Raw genomic sequence first — 17,445 nt, forward strand, 5'->3', positions numbered from 1 at the left:
TACGGGCATCGTATTCAACAAAGGGCGGTTGTAAAGATACGTCTGGTGATAATTACGGGTCTAGGTGCGCTCTGCTCTAACAGACAATACACTGCAGGATACGTCCAATACAAATGTGTAATGTAAAGTTACAAAAGAACGCACAGAAAAAGAATTCCAATAATGTCATCTGTTAATAATAATATTAATAATATAGTCATTGATGACAAAACATAAAAAAAGTATTTTTCTAAAAAAATATTTCTTTCCATACAATAAATTTATTAGAATGTTATTAATGTCTACAGTACATAAAATACATTGTTACAGTTGCTCCTGATTACAAACACATGTTGTAGCTGCATACACAGCCGTCATCACTAGTAATCAGCACTTACACCTGACCTGTAGCTGGAGCAAGTGGTACGACAGAGAGATGTCCAGAGCTTGATTCAGACGCTGCTGGGTGCTCTCCATCTTGGCACCCCCTTACTGTACACTGACTACGTCCATACGCCCAGTCCCCTCCCCTTTCCACCCTTTGAGATCGTAGGCTGTATTTAGGGTCCTTTGCGCTGAAAGATAAATTGGACGTTGCTGCGTTCACTGGCGTATGGCCTGGTTTTGGGCATGCAGAGAGCGATTTTACGCAGATTACTACAGATGTGTATCAGCCGGCCATAATAGACAGGTACCAGCAGCCATTTTTCCGGAGCCTTGGTACCTTGGCAGGAATTGGAGACAACTTGTACACTTTGAGCAGATGACTGGTTAATAGTTGACTGTCCCGTGTCCTAGCTCATCTCACTCCCTAATGTCAGATATTTAAAGACAATTTTAAAGGAAGGGGTCACTCAGTTTAATGGGAATCACGGATAATCCTTTTTCTCAGCTAATCAAGTCCAATATGTCATCTGAGCTCATGTGACTAAACCGTCTCTGGGTTTTGTATTAATTCCAAATTCCTGGTTATTCTACAAAATATTATCCCTCATTATACAAATCTCTTGCTCAGTGGTTCAGCTTTTAAATACAGAGGGAGTTCCAGACACCGTATTACACTGGACCTATTTACAGGGGTTATCCCCATTTGAACAATACTCCTGTAGTTTATATAAACCTGTCGTACCTGCTCTGTGAAGAATCTCTGTATTTCACAGTTTCAGAGCAGGGACCACGTATTAGAAAGGGGGTTTGGACAAGGCTGTGGAAGTGGACTGAACATCTCCGTCCGATCTACCAGCAGGTCTATAGTGAATGCAGCAGGTGATTGGACAGGATTTGTAGACATCCAATCAGAGGTCAAGCTGATGGCTCCTCCCATCCAGGTAGCTTGAATCTACAGCATGGCTCCAGTCCTCTCTTCAGGTATCAGGTTATTAAAGAGAGGGGGTCATGCCGAAATGGAAACCCCTTTCATGCTAATGAATCCCTAGACATAGAGTTTAGCAGAGGCTCCTATAGATAACTCTCTGGCATAACAGGAGAAGTCACTGTGGGATAACTGTTGCTCCATGTTTATGCTGCCTGTATATTCCTTTCATTATTATTCATTATTACATTCATATATTGCTCCGTATGGAGTGTTCCTATGACAGACACTGAGCCCCTGTCTCTTTCAGAGCACGCGTTCCTGAGGAAGTGGCTGCTCCTCTCTGACCCCGAGGATTTCTCAGCTGGTGCTAAGGGGTATTTGAAGGTCAGCCTGTTCGTGGTGGGCCCCGGGGACGAATGTCCTGTGAGTATACAATTCCTGTTCCTGGAATATAGAACTCTGTCACCTAATACCACGTCCACCATGTTTTGTTTCTGCATCACCTCTGTCTTTCCCGTCTCTTCAGTGGATTTTTTCTGACATATTCCTTCCAAAATGAAGCGTACGTCCATATAGCCTATTTCTAATGCCGACAAGTCATACACGTGAAAGCTGCTGTATATTGAGTCTGTTTATACTGGTATAAAGCCATTACACTAAAATCAGGGCCGAGAATTAGGCCTAATCTGCTCACCTCCTCTGACCGGGACTCACGGGATTCCTTGAGTTAGCGCTTGTGTTTCAAAGGTTGTGTTACTTTACTTCCTGTGAAATATAAATGTCACTTTATTCAGTTGAAATGGACGTCACGCACTTTTTGCCTAAAATTTTATTTTTGTTTACATTGTTGTTTACGCGGATTGTTTACGCCGGTCTTTGTATGGACAAAATCGACCTTTGCTGTTTGATGCACTGTGAAATGTAAGCGCGTTACGTGGGGACGTCATTTGTAAACTTTGTGCTGCTTAGCGTAGCGTTCTATAAATAGTCCTCTTAGTCTGTGATTGGCAGAGTAACTGGTTTTGTGTCTATGAACAGATAGAGAAGAAAGATCCCGTAGAAGACAAGGAAGATATTGAGGGGAACTTACTGCGTCCGGCTGGAGTGTCTCTCCGAGGGGCCCATCTCATACTCAGGGTTTACAGAGCTGAAGATCTGCCGCAGAGTAAGTAGTATGAACGGGACGAGTGGCCGTGGCTGTTGTTTATATCGTTGACTCATTGCGTAGATCTCTGTTCTCCCATTGGGCGAGCCTTGCCCGGTTACTGAAACACCCCGCTCTTTCTTTCATACCTCAGTGGATGATGCTGTCCTAGACAACGTCAAGCAGATCTTTGGATTTGACAGCAACAAGAAAAATCTGGTGGACCCTTTTGTAGAAGTCAGTTTTGCAGGCAAAATGGTAAGTGAAAGGTGTGAGGTTTCTTCTCTGTGGTAAAATTGTATATTCTTATTGTGTCCTCAACAATGATGTGCCCTTATAAATAATCATTACACTGGATACTACTTACTGGTATAACTCCTGATTGTTGAAATAGTATTCCTGCCTGAAATTGCCTGTTCCCTGCTTACTACTCAGAAACACACTGTTGCTGAAATATGACATAGCTGACATAAGTGAATATCTGACCTTCATTACTCACAGCTGTAACTATGGAAACAATCTGTGCAGTTCAGAGTCTTCAAGAGGTAATCTCAGGCAGAAGTCCGATTTCAAGGGACAGAAGTTAATCCAGCAAATTGTATCCAGTGAAATTATTATTTATTAGGCATTGTGATGTACGATTAATGCTACCCTTAATTTTTATGGTTTTATATTTATTTTTAATTTTCTAGCATTCCCAAACTTTTAGGCCCAGCGAGCCTTCTCCTGCACCCCCATGACGGCAGATAAGAACCGCTTGGTCCATCTAGTCTGCCATTTTTTAACCTATGATAACCTCAAACCCTATTTGATCCTTTATTCTTTGTAAGGATATCCTTATATCTATCCCAAGTATGTTTAAATTGTTCTACTGTATTATCCTCTACCACCTCTGATGGGAGGTTATTCCACTTATCCACTACGCTTTCAGCGAAGTAGTTTTTCCTCTGAACCTACTTCCCCCCCAGTGTCAGTACATGTCCTCCTGTTCTAGTACTTCTCTTCCTTTGTAGAATGTTTCCCTCCTGCACCTTGTTATAACCCTTGTTATATGTGACAGTTTCTATCATGTCCCCCCTTTCCCTTCTCTGCTCCAAACTATTAAGATCTTAGTCTTTCCAGGTAAGTTTTGTGCTGTAGACCATGCACTATTTTAGTTGCCCTTCTTTGTACAGTCTCTAATGTACAGAACATTGCTCGTCAGGACCATATTATAACACTATTGTTATCAGTGGATATATCGGTGCCCTACCCGGCATACAGAGTCTCCTTTTCCACAGTAGTCTGGTTATATAACTATTTATTTGAGAATTCATGTGATGTTATTATGACAGTTGAAGTTAACACAGCCGGATGTCCTCTTCAGTTACATAATATCTTAGTTGAGGGCCGCACACATGTACAATTAAACTGTGCTTCCACCTGACATTGAGTAGAGGGGGCAAAAGAAGAAAGGATAGAGAGGAATTGTGTATTCGAAGGCACTCCGTGATATCAATAATAAATTAAAATATCCATTTCTTTATTAGTATACTTTAAGAAAAAGAAGATTGCCTTGAAAAAGCATGTAGCGAAACGCGCGTTGGCGTTTACCCTGCTACTGTGCTTAATCACTCCTCATTAATTTGTCTAAATTTAGTAATCTTGGATACCACTTAAACCCTGTATGGGTTATACAATAGCATGAGTGTGTGTGTGTGCATGACTGTAAAAACGGCAGACTTCCAATTTAGAAGGAGCTCTAACAGACACATTAGATGCCTGTTTGGTAACAGAGTAATTGATCATCCGAACATACAAGTGGAATTACTGGGGCAATATAGTGCCAGATTATACAACTAAACTATACAATCGCTAGGCAGAGACTTTATTCAAGTCCTAGTAATCCCATTATAGATACACACAAATGCTTAAGCCCTTATTGGGCTTTATACAAAAGCATGTATTGCCGATTAGTGTGATCACATTAAGAGTGTGTTTCAGATTTATATGGAGTTCTTATTACATGAAGATATCCCATTACTGACCAATACAGTTACTATAAAGGATTATTGGGATATTGGATTGATTAAATAACTGCCAGAGACTCTATCCAAGCTCATCACCCACATATTGTTGCAATTAAGGTTACCACGACATTTAGTCTAATTTATACCACACATATTCAAATCATCTTGATTTGGAGGGGTATCCAACTGTTGGATTGGTCCAATATAGGAGTGATTACTATATTATACATTGAATACTTATACATATAAATACTAAGTAGCGGGGCATAGCAATTTATCTTGCTATTTTAATTCACTTTAATCACTTTGGTTTTAATATTTCGCTATTCAATTAGGAGGGATTTTCTTAAAGTATACTAATAAAGAAATAGATATTTTAATTTATGATTGATATCGCGGAGTGCCTTCGAATACACAATTCCTCTCTATCCTTTCTTCTTTTGCCCTAATATTAGTTATCTGTGTAGAAGTGCACCATCCAGTAACCATATTATTTAAACATTTACAAACTGATAAGAATTATGACACTGGAATAGCGATACCTAGTGCAGTGGTATTTTCTTTTGCAATTGAGTAGAGGGGGGCCTGCTCATTGGGCATAGAAATTACAACAGTAAAGAGAGCCCTGATCTTTGGTGCAGAAGCAGACAGCGAGAGGACAAGGTTGACAAAATAAGCCCAACAAAGGAGATAGTGGCTCATTTTGATGATGAAAAGAATTTGGCCACACACATAACTCCCCCTTTCTTCCTTCTGAGTTGATTTGTCCTCAGTGTTTGGTGTCCTAACTTTACAGTCATGGCCAAAATTTTTGAGAATGACACAAGTATTGGTTTTCACAAAGTTTGCTGCTTCAGTGTTTTTAGACCTTTTTGTCAGATGTTGCTATGGTATACTGAAGTAAAATTACAAGCATTTCATAAGTGTCAAAGGCTTTTATTGACAATTACATTAAGTTTATGCAAAGAGTCAATATTTGCAGTGTTGACCCTTCTTTTTGAAGACCTCTGCAATTCGCCCTGGCAGCTGTCAATCAACTTCTGGGCCACATACTGACTGATGGCCGCCCATTCTTGTCTAATCAGTGCTTGGAGTTTGTCAGAATTTGTGGGTTTTTGTTTCTCCATCCGCCTCTTGAGGATTGACAACAAGTTCTCAATGGGATTAAGGTCTGGGGAGTTTCCTGGCCAAAGACCCAAAATTTGGATGTTTTGATCCCTGAGCTATCACTTTTGTCTTATGGCAAGGTGCTCCATCATGCTGGAAAAGACATTGTTCATCAGCAAACTGTTCTTGGATGGTTGGGAGAAGTTGCTCTTGGAGGATGTTTTGTTACCATTCTTTATTCATGGCTGTGTTCTTAGGCAAAATTGTGAATGAGCCCACTCCCCTGGCTGAGAAGCAACCTCACACATGAATGGTCTCAGGATGATTTACTGTTGGCATGACACAGGACTGATGGTAGTCCTCACCTTTCCTTCTCCGGACAAGCGTTTTCCAGATGCCCGAAACAATCTGAAAGGGGATTCATCAGAGAAAATGACTTTACCCCAGTCCTCAGTAGTCCAATCCCTGTACCTTTTGCAGATATTAGTCTGTCCCTGATGTTTTTCCTGGAGAGAAGTGTTTTTTTTGCTGGCCTTCTTGACACCAGGCCATCCTCCAAAGGTCTTTGCCTCACTTTGCGTGCAGATGCACTCACACCTTCCTGCTGCCATTCCTGAGCAAACTCTGCACTGGTGGTGTCTCAATCCTGTAGATGATTCAACTTTAGGAGACGGTCCTGGAACTTGCTGGACGTTCTTGGGCGCTCTGAAGTCTTCTTCACAACTATTGAACCTCTCTCCTTGAAGTTCTTGATGATCCGATAAATGGTTGATTTTGGTGCAATCTTACTAGCAGCAATATCCTTGCCTGTGAAGTCCTTTTTGTGCAAAGCAATGATGACTGCACATGTTTCCTTGCAGGTAATCATGGTTAACAGAGGAAGAACAATTAATTCAAGCACCACCCTCTTTTTAAAGCTTCCAGGCTGTTATTCTAACTCAATCAGCATGACATAGTGATCTCCAGCCCTGTCCTTGTTAACACTCTAAGCTTTCTTAACGACAGAATCACTGACCTGATGTCAGCTGGTCCTTTTGTGGCAGGGCTGAAAAGTAGTGGAAATGTTGTTTTTGGGATAAAGTTTATTGTCATGGCAAAGAGGGACATTGAAATTAATTGCAATTCATTTGATCACTCTTCATGATATTCTGGGGTATATGCAAATTGCCATCATAAAAACTGAGGCAGCAGACTGTGAAAAATAATATTTGTGTCATTCTCAAAGCTTTTGGCCATGACTGTAGTTCTCACATTCTCCTGTTTCCTCTCTATCTATATCTCTGTCTTCCTCTTTCTCACACGATTCTTTCTCATTTTAGTCTCAGTCATTATATGACACCTTTTATAAACCAACACAAGGACCAGCTCTTGTATCAGACCATCTTTCCAGAAATGCAATCATAGCCTTCACCAGAAGGTGGCGATGCTGCTTTTTATTCTGCGTTTCTTACCATTGCTGCGATTAGATCTTTGTGTTCACCAGACCCTCACAGGTTATGTAATAAGAGCCTCTCTGTACCCTGACAATGGGAGATATTCTATAATGTTATATCCCCATTTTCTGCTGCCTCTTTTTATGCTGATTAGTAAATAATCCTAAAACTCTGCCCTCCTGGTCCTCTGTAACCTGATGTGTATACGTCTTCAGCTGGCTTCCATAGCCTGTACCATTAACTTCCCTTTTAAAGTAATTGTCCTCAGATTTCGCCCAGTTGTAGTGTACGTTCTCATGTTCTGCAACCTGTCCATCTCTGATGTGTGATTCCATACTGTGCCTTGTTAATGCCCTTCCTATGTAGTACTAGAAGAGATATTATTACACGTATGTCCTTGGACAGCTCTCCTTACACTGTATACACTACTTCCTAACACTTTCCTGCACCCCTTTGAGTCATTCTGCCTGGTATTTTTATGTTTTTCGATTTTCATCCCATCTCCTGCTTCCATTGTACCCTTTTATAATATCCTTAAATCAAAATAACATGGGTGCAATGCAAAGTCATTCCTGTTGTGTGAAGTGTCCTTTATTTTGTTGCTTGTTTACACCTTGACTTGTTCTTGTTGGAATTATTATAAAATAGAAATTTCAAATTTTTAAAACCAAGTCACAACAAACCATCCCTGTAGTCTGCCTTAGACCATCAATCATTTTATTTATCTTTGTGTCGCTGGCCAGAAGGTTGATTATCTCTTTAATTCCATTTATCAGTCTTCCATGTGCGATGGGGTCAGATCTGTCCTATAGACTGTAAGCCTGCGAGCAGGGTCCTCTTACCTCTCTGTCTGTCTGTATTACCCAGTATTGTCTTATTAATGTTTGTTCCCAATTGTACAGCGCTACGGAATTTGCTGGCGCTATATAAATAAATGATGATGATGATGTGTCAATCTGATTTCTTTGACACAATCTTCCCCCAGTAAACCTATGCTGTTTGGGCAATTATAAGTTGCTGGATATGTGATATTGTATAGTTCTTTCTATCAGCACCAATCCCATGAGTTTCCCCAGTACCGGTGTCAGGCTCACTGGTTGGTGTGATGTATTGGGCAGCACGGTGGCTCAGTGGTTAGCACTTCTGCCTCACAGTGCTGGGGTCATGAGTTCAATTCCCGACCATGGTCTTGTCTGTGAGAGTTTGTATGTTCTCCCTGTGTTTGCGTAGGTTTCCTCTGGGTGCTCTGGTTCCCTCCCACACTCCAAAAACATACTGGTAGGTTAATTGGCTGCTATTAAATTTGCCCTTAGTCTTTTGCCCTTAGTCTCTCTTGATCTGTGTGTCTGTGTGTTAGGGAATTTAGACTGTAAGCTTTAATGGAGCAGGGACTGATGTGAGTGAGTTCTCTGTACAGCGCTGCGGAATTAGTGGCGCTATATAAATAAATGGTGATGATGATGATGATGCTCACAGGTCGGTGTCAGGCTCACAGATCGGTGTCAGGCTCACTGTTCGGTGTCAGGCTCACTGCTCGGTGTCAGGCTCACTGCTCGTGTCAGGCTCAAAGGTCGGTGTCAGGCTCACTGCCCGGTGTCAGGCTCACTGGTCTGTAGTTAAAGCCTTGTCTCCACTTCCACTTATGGACTTACCTGCTCTCTTCCAGTCTTTGGCAACTACCACTGTCCACAGTGACTGGTGAATAATTACATCCCATAATGTGTCCCACCTGGCCCCGTATATTTGTCCACTTTCAGAGTTATGTTAGGACCTTCTCCTCTGTAAGTGGATTTGTCTTTGACATCTTATAAACGTTCTCTCTACATAGTTGTGGTCTGTTCCCTTCTCATTCTGCTATGAATACTGAGCAAAATTAAGTACTAAGTATGAAGATAATTTGCTGTAACTTTGTCTCCCAACAAGAGCCCCATAAAAGCTATCTGATTTGCTTCCTCTTTTGAGAACCAACCAAATCTCAAACCCTGCGCTGAGTAATTTATGAATAGATTTGGGGGAAGAAACAACAACAACACAACATGGACGTACTGGCAATAAACGGAACATTTAAAAAAAACATACAAAAAATTAAAGTATATAAAAGCAAAAATTAAAATTGCACTAATAGCCCCTCTTAATTCAACGGACTATATATAATATGTAAGAACAATATCCACCTGGCTAATATAGTATTATGCACTCTGAACCACGTTAGCGGGGAAACAATGTTTCCACGCCATAATAAACGCACCTCCTGAATACGTTTTTTGTTCCATAGGAAAAGCTGCTTTAGAGTCCTGTGGTGTCGATAGGAGACCCAGATAGTGGAGTGATTAGCTGGTATTGATCTCACCAGCGCTGTCAGACCTCTGTATGATCCACAATAGGCATATAGGTATTTATCACCGTTTTGTGGTGGCTCCTTTCCACAGCAGCTTCTGAGTGTATAATCCTTTTGGTATTGGATAAAAAAATTATATAAATCTTTCTTTCACCAATGGCCTCCTCCTTGAAGAATCCAGGTAAAGTCAACCAGCTAACGAGAAATAATCCTAGTGCTAGCCCGGATTTTTCTAACGCGTTTCGCCACGCAGAGAGATATTTTCAAAGAGTACACTTGAGGGATCACTGATGTTCTTTTGCATGTCATGGTGACCAATAGGAGTCCAACTTAGATCATCAAATAAGATAGTCCACATTTGTGAAGCTATTAGGTTACAAGCTCTCCTGCTCTAAGCAAACTCTGTGGTCATGTGCAGCAAAACGATTAATAGTAAAATGTACACATTGGTAGCCACAGTAAAAACAGCCAAATAGAAATGTAATAGATGTGTTAACATTTAAGATAAGCCAGTATATTCCTGTTGTTAGATATCTAATGTTAACACTAAATATATACATAAAGGGCCTGAGTCATTAAGGAGAGCGAAGCATGAAAAAGGAGTAAGTTTGCACCTGGGCAAAACCATGTTGCATTTAACGGGGAGGTCAATTTAAAATGTGTGGACAGATTTATAGTTGGGGTAGAGTATGTCCTATATCAACTTTACATTTCAGTGTAAAAATAAAGCTATCACGTATTTATGTGCTACATGAAAAAACAAACAGCCATTATTTAACTTATGTGCAAAATAATAAATTAATTTGCACCCCTTGTATTGTAACATGGTTTGTCCAGGAGAATATTTACTCCTTTTTTTGCCTTACTTTTCTTAATGACTCAGGCCCAAAGTCATTGTTTTCATTATATTTATTTAGCAATTGTTTTATAAGATTGACATCAATAACAATGATCTAGCCCAGCCATATGGCGTCACTACAGCGGTATTACTAAAGATCACTAAAGGGAATCATTAGGACCTCCTGGATGTAGGGATCTCAGTATGAACGTACAGAATGATCCTCTCCAACACAACATCCTAAACCTATCACCTCCATGATCCCTGACCTCTGACCTACGCTTACTGTGTCCCTGGAATTGTCATACATTACCTCATGTACTGCGGTCTTCTGAATTGGATATATGAAATAGACGACAGATCCATTCCATGTAGGATCCAAGGTCTTAAGTGTCTGTTTTTATTGCAGCTTTGCAGTAAGATATTGGAGAAAAATGCAAACCCACAGTGGAACCAAAGCATCACGTTACCCATCCGGGTGAGTGTGACACAGATTAACCCATAAATGTCAGTTTAACTAACATAAAGCTGTGTCTGTGGGTTGTGAGTATAACTGTGTCTGTGGGGAGTAACAATCACATATAATTATGTGTTTGGGAGTAACAATATCACTAATAACTGTGTCTGGGAGCAACAATCACCTATAACTGTGTGTGGGAGTAATAATCACATATAACTTTGTCTGGAAGTAACAATCACCTATAACTGTGTTTGGGAGTAACAATCACCTATAACTTTGTCTGTTAGTAACAATCACCTATAACTGCCTGGGAGTAACAATCACCTATAACTGTGTCTGGGAGTAACACTCACATATAACGGCCTGGGAGTAATAATCACATATAACTTTGTCTGGAAGTAACAATCACATATATCTGTGTCTGGGAGTAACAATCACATATATCTGTGTCTGGGAGTAACAATCACATATATCTGTGTCTGGGAGTAACAATCACCTATAACTGCCTGGGAGTAACAATCACATATATTTATGTGTCTGGGAGTAACAATCACATATTACTTTGGGTGTAACAATCACATGTATCTGTATCTGGGAGTAACAATCACCTATAACTGCCTGGGAGTAACAATCACATGTATCTGTATCTGGGAGTAACAATCACCTATAACTGCCTGGGAGTAACAATCACATATATCTGTGTCTGGGAGTAACAATCACCTATAACTGCCTGGGAGTAACAATCACATATATCTATGTGACTGGGAGTAACAATCACATATTACTTTGGGAGTAACAATCACATATAACTGTGTCTGGGAGTAATAATCACATATAATTATGTGTCTGGGTGTAACAATCACCTATAACTTTGTCTGTTAGTAACAATCACCTATAACTGCCTGGGAGTAACAATCACATATATCTGTGTCTGGGAGTAACAATCACCTATAACTGCCAGGGAGTAACAATCACATATATCTATGTGTCTGGGAGTAACAATCACATATTACTTTGGGAGTAACAATCACATATATCTGTGTCTGGGAGTAACAATCACCTATAACTGCCTGGGAGTAACAATCACATATATTTATGTGTCTGGGAGTAGCAATCACATATTACTTTGGGTGTAACAATCACATGTATCTGTATCTGGGAGTAACAATCACCTATAACTGCCTGGGAGTAACAATCACATATATCTGTGTCTGGGAGTAACAATCACCTATAACTGCCTGGGAGTAACAATCACATATATCTATGTGTCTGGGAGTAACAATCACATATTACTTTGGGAGTAACAATCACATATAACTGTGTCTGGGAGTAATAATCACATATAATTATGTGTCTGGGTGTAACAATCACCTATAACTTTGTCTGTTAGTAACAATCACCTATAACTGTGTCTGCGGGTAACAATCACATATATCTATGTGTCTGGGAGTAACAATCACATATTACTTTGGGAGTAACAATCTTATATAACTATGATTGTGACGGTGTCGTTCCTCCTCCTAGTTCCCGTCTATGTGTGAGAAGATGAGAGTGCGGCTGACAGACTGGTAAGTTACTCTACATCCCCCCTGCACCAGGTACCAGCTCTCCAGTCCGGGTTATTCTTCTTTAGTTTATTAATATTGATCAATCCTGGATGTATGACTGAGGTCTGGTCTATGTTCTCTCTTCTGTAACCATCCATTTACACAGACATAGAATTATCACACTTGAGATACAAGGTTATAAGATCAATGTATAATAATGAGAGGTATATTAAACCAACACCTTGGTCTGATACTGACAGTGGTGCGATATGTACCAGATTACATCTGAGTGTATGTGAATCAGGGATCTGTCACTTTGTAGAATAAGACATTTCTCTGGGAGCTGTACCCTATTACCCCATCCTACGGCGTACATCTGGCTATAAACACTTATCACACCTTCCCCCTACAGTGATTAATATGCAGCTATTTATAACAGCGAAGGGCTGGGTACGCACCAGTTGTAGGACATGTGGTAGACCACTTTAGTCAGAAGGAATCACACAGACCTCTGTTTATTTTTAGATACCTTGTTTTATTTCCAAATTTAGTCTCAAAGACCCAAATTATATACAATATATAAATCACTGGGGACTTTAAAGCCAAAATGTGAAATTGTACTTTTTTTTTATATATATGTCAAGCGCTGCGTTTTATTTTTCTTCAAAGCCTTTTTTTGTGTGCGATTATTAGAGTCTATTATTAGTGTGTAATTTATGTAAGGTAATAGTCTATAATTTAGGTGCTATTTGCCTGTTTAGTTCCAAGAAGCGTCTCAGCTTGTTACGTTTAATGCACGGCTGATTTCTTTACCATTAAAAATGTGAATAAAAGAAGAGGAATTTGGCAACATGCGCTGCTAAGTACATGATCAGGTTTGGCCCCCGTGATCGAGCAGATACTATGAGCTACAAGGGGAGGAGGGTATTAGAATTAAACGCCAGAAAATGACATATACGGCACAGGAGCAGGATAATATGGTGTGTAGAACTGTGCGCACGTTGGGTACATCTGTATTCCGATAGAGATGATGCGTTTTCCAAGTGGTGTCAACTACTGTCAACATTTCTGTATCTTTATACAGGTTTACCTTTACTGCTCAGAACGCTGTTTGATGTATATAGCGATTTATAATCTAATCAATGCATTTCCCCGGGCCCTTATAGTTGACATAAACACTTGGTGGATGAATATTTGTACAGTGATTACTATGATTATCAGCCGGTGAGCGTCCCGTCACTAGGGAGCTTTAAAAGAGGACACGTTCCCACGTATATAGAAAAACATATTAAAGCGCCTCCCGCTCATGCAGAGCAGCATGTGCGCCAGCCGCGCAGGGGGGTATACTTACGCCCCAGGCAGAGATCCGGGTTGGCAGTGTTAGCGGTTAGCAGTGAATGTTGAAGTCACATTACCTTTATTGTACAGAATATAATAATGTAATTAAGTGTCGTATACATAAGAGAGAATAGTGTCTTAACGGTTATTAATAAATATGAAGGTCAAATTTTTAATATAAGATGTCATTAAATACAAACATCTGGGAAAGTTATTTCCTGCCATAGTTGAAATAGAAATGGTGATTAAGTATTGCTCATAGATGGCTGCCACTTGGTATATGTTGATAGCTGTAATGCTAATGATTTAAGTATCAGCTGGAGGTATCAATATGCAATCAGCCAATCAGGAGCGGCTGAAGTGCTGCTGAAATTCCTCCTCATCATTGGGTATCGCTGAGCCTGCTCTCCGGCTACAAGAGATACACCGCCTAGAAGGGGACCCTGGGGTCCTTCCACCTCTGATTATTTAAAGTCACCCTAAACGTACTCTGCCTGCGCCTGCTCGGCCTAGTTTAGTCTTTCCAGGAGTACAAGTCAACGATACATAAAAACCTGTTTATGGGCGTATGGATATTGATGGCGCACACACAGTACAGAAATGTGTATATTATGCACAATAAAATAATTGACGTATGGACGTTACTAAATTAACCCCTAGAACAGAGCGGGTGACATGAGTCGCCCCAAACACCCTAGGAATTCTCGCCCTTTTCTGGATCCTGCAGCTCTGAAATGGGACCGGAAACAATAACCACGATACGAAAATAATGACAAAATATAAAAGTGATGTTAATATATGTGTAATGATGTCTGTATGACCAGTGCTGATGTCATCGCTTATTATCAGTGAGTTCTGATGTCATAGCTTCAGGGTTCATTACGAGAACTTGGAACAACACATCCTTACTGCACCGTAATACAGATATTAGAAGTCACCTCGGCCCTGTGTGTCCCTGTGGCCCTGGTGATCTATAACACCATTAGGAGCAGTAGCCCGTTAGCTGGTTCTTTCCCTCCTTATTCCGGTGTTTCTCCCTTCAGGGACCGTCTGACCCACAATGACATCATCGGCACCACTTACCTGAACATGTCGAAGATCTCCGCTCCCGGGGGTGAGCTGGAAGGTAAGGCCCCCCCCAGTTTTCTTTGCCTCTGGTTGTGATATAGGGGTGTCTTATTGGCTGCGTCTTGGTGAAGCCTCTAAACCGCACGGTGCCGGGTTCTGTTGGTGTCAGACTTTACTGCCTGCAGCTCATGTGTGTTGTAACCACACGTTATACTTACATTGGTGTCTCTGGGCAGTAGGGTTCAGTGAGGCGTGTAAGGAAACATTACCGCAGGCAGTTAAATAATATCGTCATGGAGATTAACAAACCTTTAATTCTTTACTCATTTATGTTGAGAAATGAAAAATAACTTCCGCTCCTACTGATTTTATTTCAGCTGTTGTAGCTCAGACCCTTCTCTGTGTATAAGAGGAGGACGATATAGATGTGTGTAATATACGTTATACCAGGGCCTGTGAGATGAGGGATCCTGTAATGTATCACTGTATAGAGCAGTAGTGGGCAGCCTCATGTGTGGCCCTCTAACCTTCAGAAGGGCCACACGTTACTTTTAGTCTAATAAAAGTGCTGGAGCCAAAGAAAAAGTACCAAAGGGCCACATGTGGCCCTAGGGCCACCTCTTGGAATCGATCCTACAGATGTTTGTAAGTAATATCAGCAATATGAAAACTATAAGGGGTCGATTCAAGTCGGCCATGTTAGGAATTACGCGGCACTAATTGTATTACTATTTATACGGTAGTTTTAACCTGGATGTTTGCTCACGGACCCGAGTGCTGCAAGCAAAAATCTGCCCTAAAATTACCGTAGTAACGGTAATAGTGCGCAGGCGGCCTTATTCCTCGAATAATTTGGCCAAATTGATCAGCCCCTAAGAATGAAAAGTGTAAAGTGAGTTTTAGTTCTTTAGACTCAATTTTATCAAGTCAATTTACCAATCAATATTTTATCTTCCTCTTTAATGGATGCTGCCCTATCCTAGTAAATGTCACCACACTTAAAGCACCTTTTGTCAGTAGCTGAATTAGATCTCTAGGAACCAGTGACATCTCTGAGAGTGCAGCCTATCCAGTCACTAGGAACCAGTGACATCACTGAGAGTGTGGCCTATCCAGTCACTAGGAACCAGTGACATCACTGAGAGTGCAGCCTATCCAGTCACTAGGAGCCAGTGACATCACTGAGAGTGCAGCCTATCCTGTCACTAGGAACCAGTGACATCACTGAGAGTGCAGCCTATCCTGTCACTAGGAACCAGTGACATCACTGAGAGTGCAGCCTATCCAGTCACTAGGAACCAGTGACATCACTGAGAGTGCAGCCTATCCAGTCACTAGGAACCAGTGACATCACTGAGAGTGCAGCCTATCCAGTCACTAGGAACCAGTGACATCACTGAGAGTGCAGCCTATCCAGTCACTAGGAACCAGTGACATCACTGAGAGTGCAGCCTATCCAGTCACTAGGAACCAGTGACATCACTAAGAGTGCAGCCTATCCAGTCACTAGGAACCAGTGACATCACTGAGAGTGCAGCCTATCCAGTCACTAGGAACCAGTGACATCACTGAGAGTGCAGCCTATCCAATCACTAGGAACCAGTGACATCACTGAGAGTGCAGCCTATCCAGTCACTAGGAACCAGTGACATCTCTGAGAGTGCAGCCTATCCAGTAACTAGGAACCAGTGACATCACTGAGAATGCAGCTTATCTAGTCACTAGGAACCAGTGACATCACTGAGAATGCAGCCTATCCAGTCACTAGGAGCCAGTGACATCACTGAGAGTGCAGCCTATCCAGTCACTAGGAACCAGTGACCTCACTGAGAATGCAGCCTATCCAGTCACTAGGAACCAGTGACATCACTGAGAGTGCAGCCTATCCAGTCACTAGGAACCAGTGACCTCACTGAGAATGCAGCCTATCCAGTCACTAGGAGCCAGTGACATCACTGAGAATGCAGCCTATCCAGTCACTAGGAGCCAGTGACATCACTGAGAATGCAGCTTATCCAGTCACTAGGAACCAGTGACATCACTGAGAATGCAGTTCTGACATGCTGGTAGAAATATCAGCCAGCTTCAGATTGGTTGGTGTCAGGACTTGTCCAGTCAGAAGCCTACGGTCGGTTTAGTCAGTGCAGAGTGGCCCCAAATACGTGAGTCTAGGGGCCCAGCTGCATCACAGTAGGAGAGATTGGGAGCAGTGCGGAGTTGTGTAATTCTCCTCCCCATTGTAGTGACCCCCACAGAGTGACAGAATGGAGATTAGAACGGTTAAGTAGCACAGACTAAGGGTCTGTGTACATTGGTGTTTATTTGCTTTTTGTTGAGACATTTTTCATCCTTTTTCAACTTTTCGTATTTTTTCTTTTGTCAGGTTTAAAAACCTCCTTATACTTATATGCAACAAAACTGCATCGAAAAAACACATCATACATCATACTTTAGGAAAATCCCAATAAAAAGCAATGTTTATATATATATAATAAACAGATTGGTAAAAAAAGTGTTTGTTCTGGTAACTAAGCTCCTGTGTTCACATGGCCCTAACTCAATACAATACAGGGAGATACATCCGTCTGTATTTATCTTGTCACATTGTCATTTTATTCTGTGAGTAAACATGGTCACCGACGAGAAAAGACCACGGCCCACCATGAAATAATATCATTTACACATTGGTAATAGGTCTTCACTGGCAGAACTCTCAGCAATGGGAGTACTCTCGTTAATTGTTGGACCAGTCCGAAGTAGAGATGGTAAAATGACAGAGATTAGTCGTCAGGTTCTACTGCTTGGTTATAGAAGAGCGAATGGCAGTCATTTCTCAGGAAGCAAAACCAGTAGTGCTCTGGGTGTTGTG

General features: G+C 41.2%; 1 protein-coding gene across 7 annotated transcripts in view; it reads left to right on the plus strand.

Annotated features, from left to right (window-relative positions):
- The window catches only part of DYSF (dysferlin), a 253,752-nt gene that overhangs the window by 81,531 nt on the left and 154,776 nt on the right, over nt 1-17,445 (plus strand). For all 7 annotated transcript variants that reach the window (XM_075188311.1, XM_075188613.1, XM_075188225.1 and 4 more), the window contains exons 11-16: nt 1,602-1,717; nt 2,333-2,459; nt 2,593-2,696; nt 10,573-10,641; nt 12,148-12,191; nt 14,552-14,634. In XM_075188311.1, coding sequence (XP_075044412.1) covers nt 1,602-1,717; nt 2,333-2,459; nt 2,593-2,696; nt 10,573-10,641; nt 12,148-12,191; nt 14,552-14,634 — 543 coding nt within the window. The remainder of the gene's footprint in view (nt 1-1,601; nt 1,718-2,332; nt 2,460-2,592; nt 2,697-10,572; nt 10,642-12,147; nt 12,192-14,551; nt 14,635-17,445) is intronic.

The sequence above is a fragment of the Mixophyes fleayi genome, chromosome 1 (assembly GCF_038048845.1).
Source record: "Mixophyes fleayi isolate aMixFle1 chromosome 1, aMixFle1.hap1, whole genome shotgun sequence".
Classification (NCBI taxonomy): domain Eukaryota; kingdom Metazoa; phylum Chordata; class Amphibia; order Anura; family Limnodynastidae; genus Mixophyes; species Mixophyes fleayi.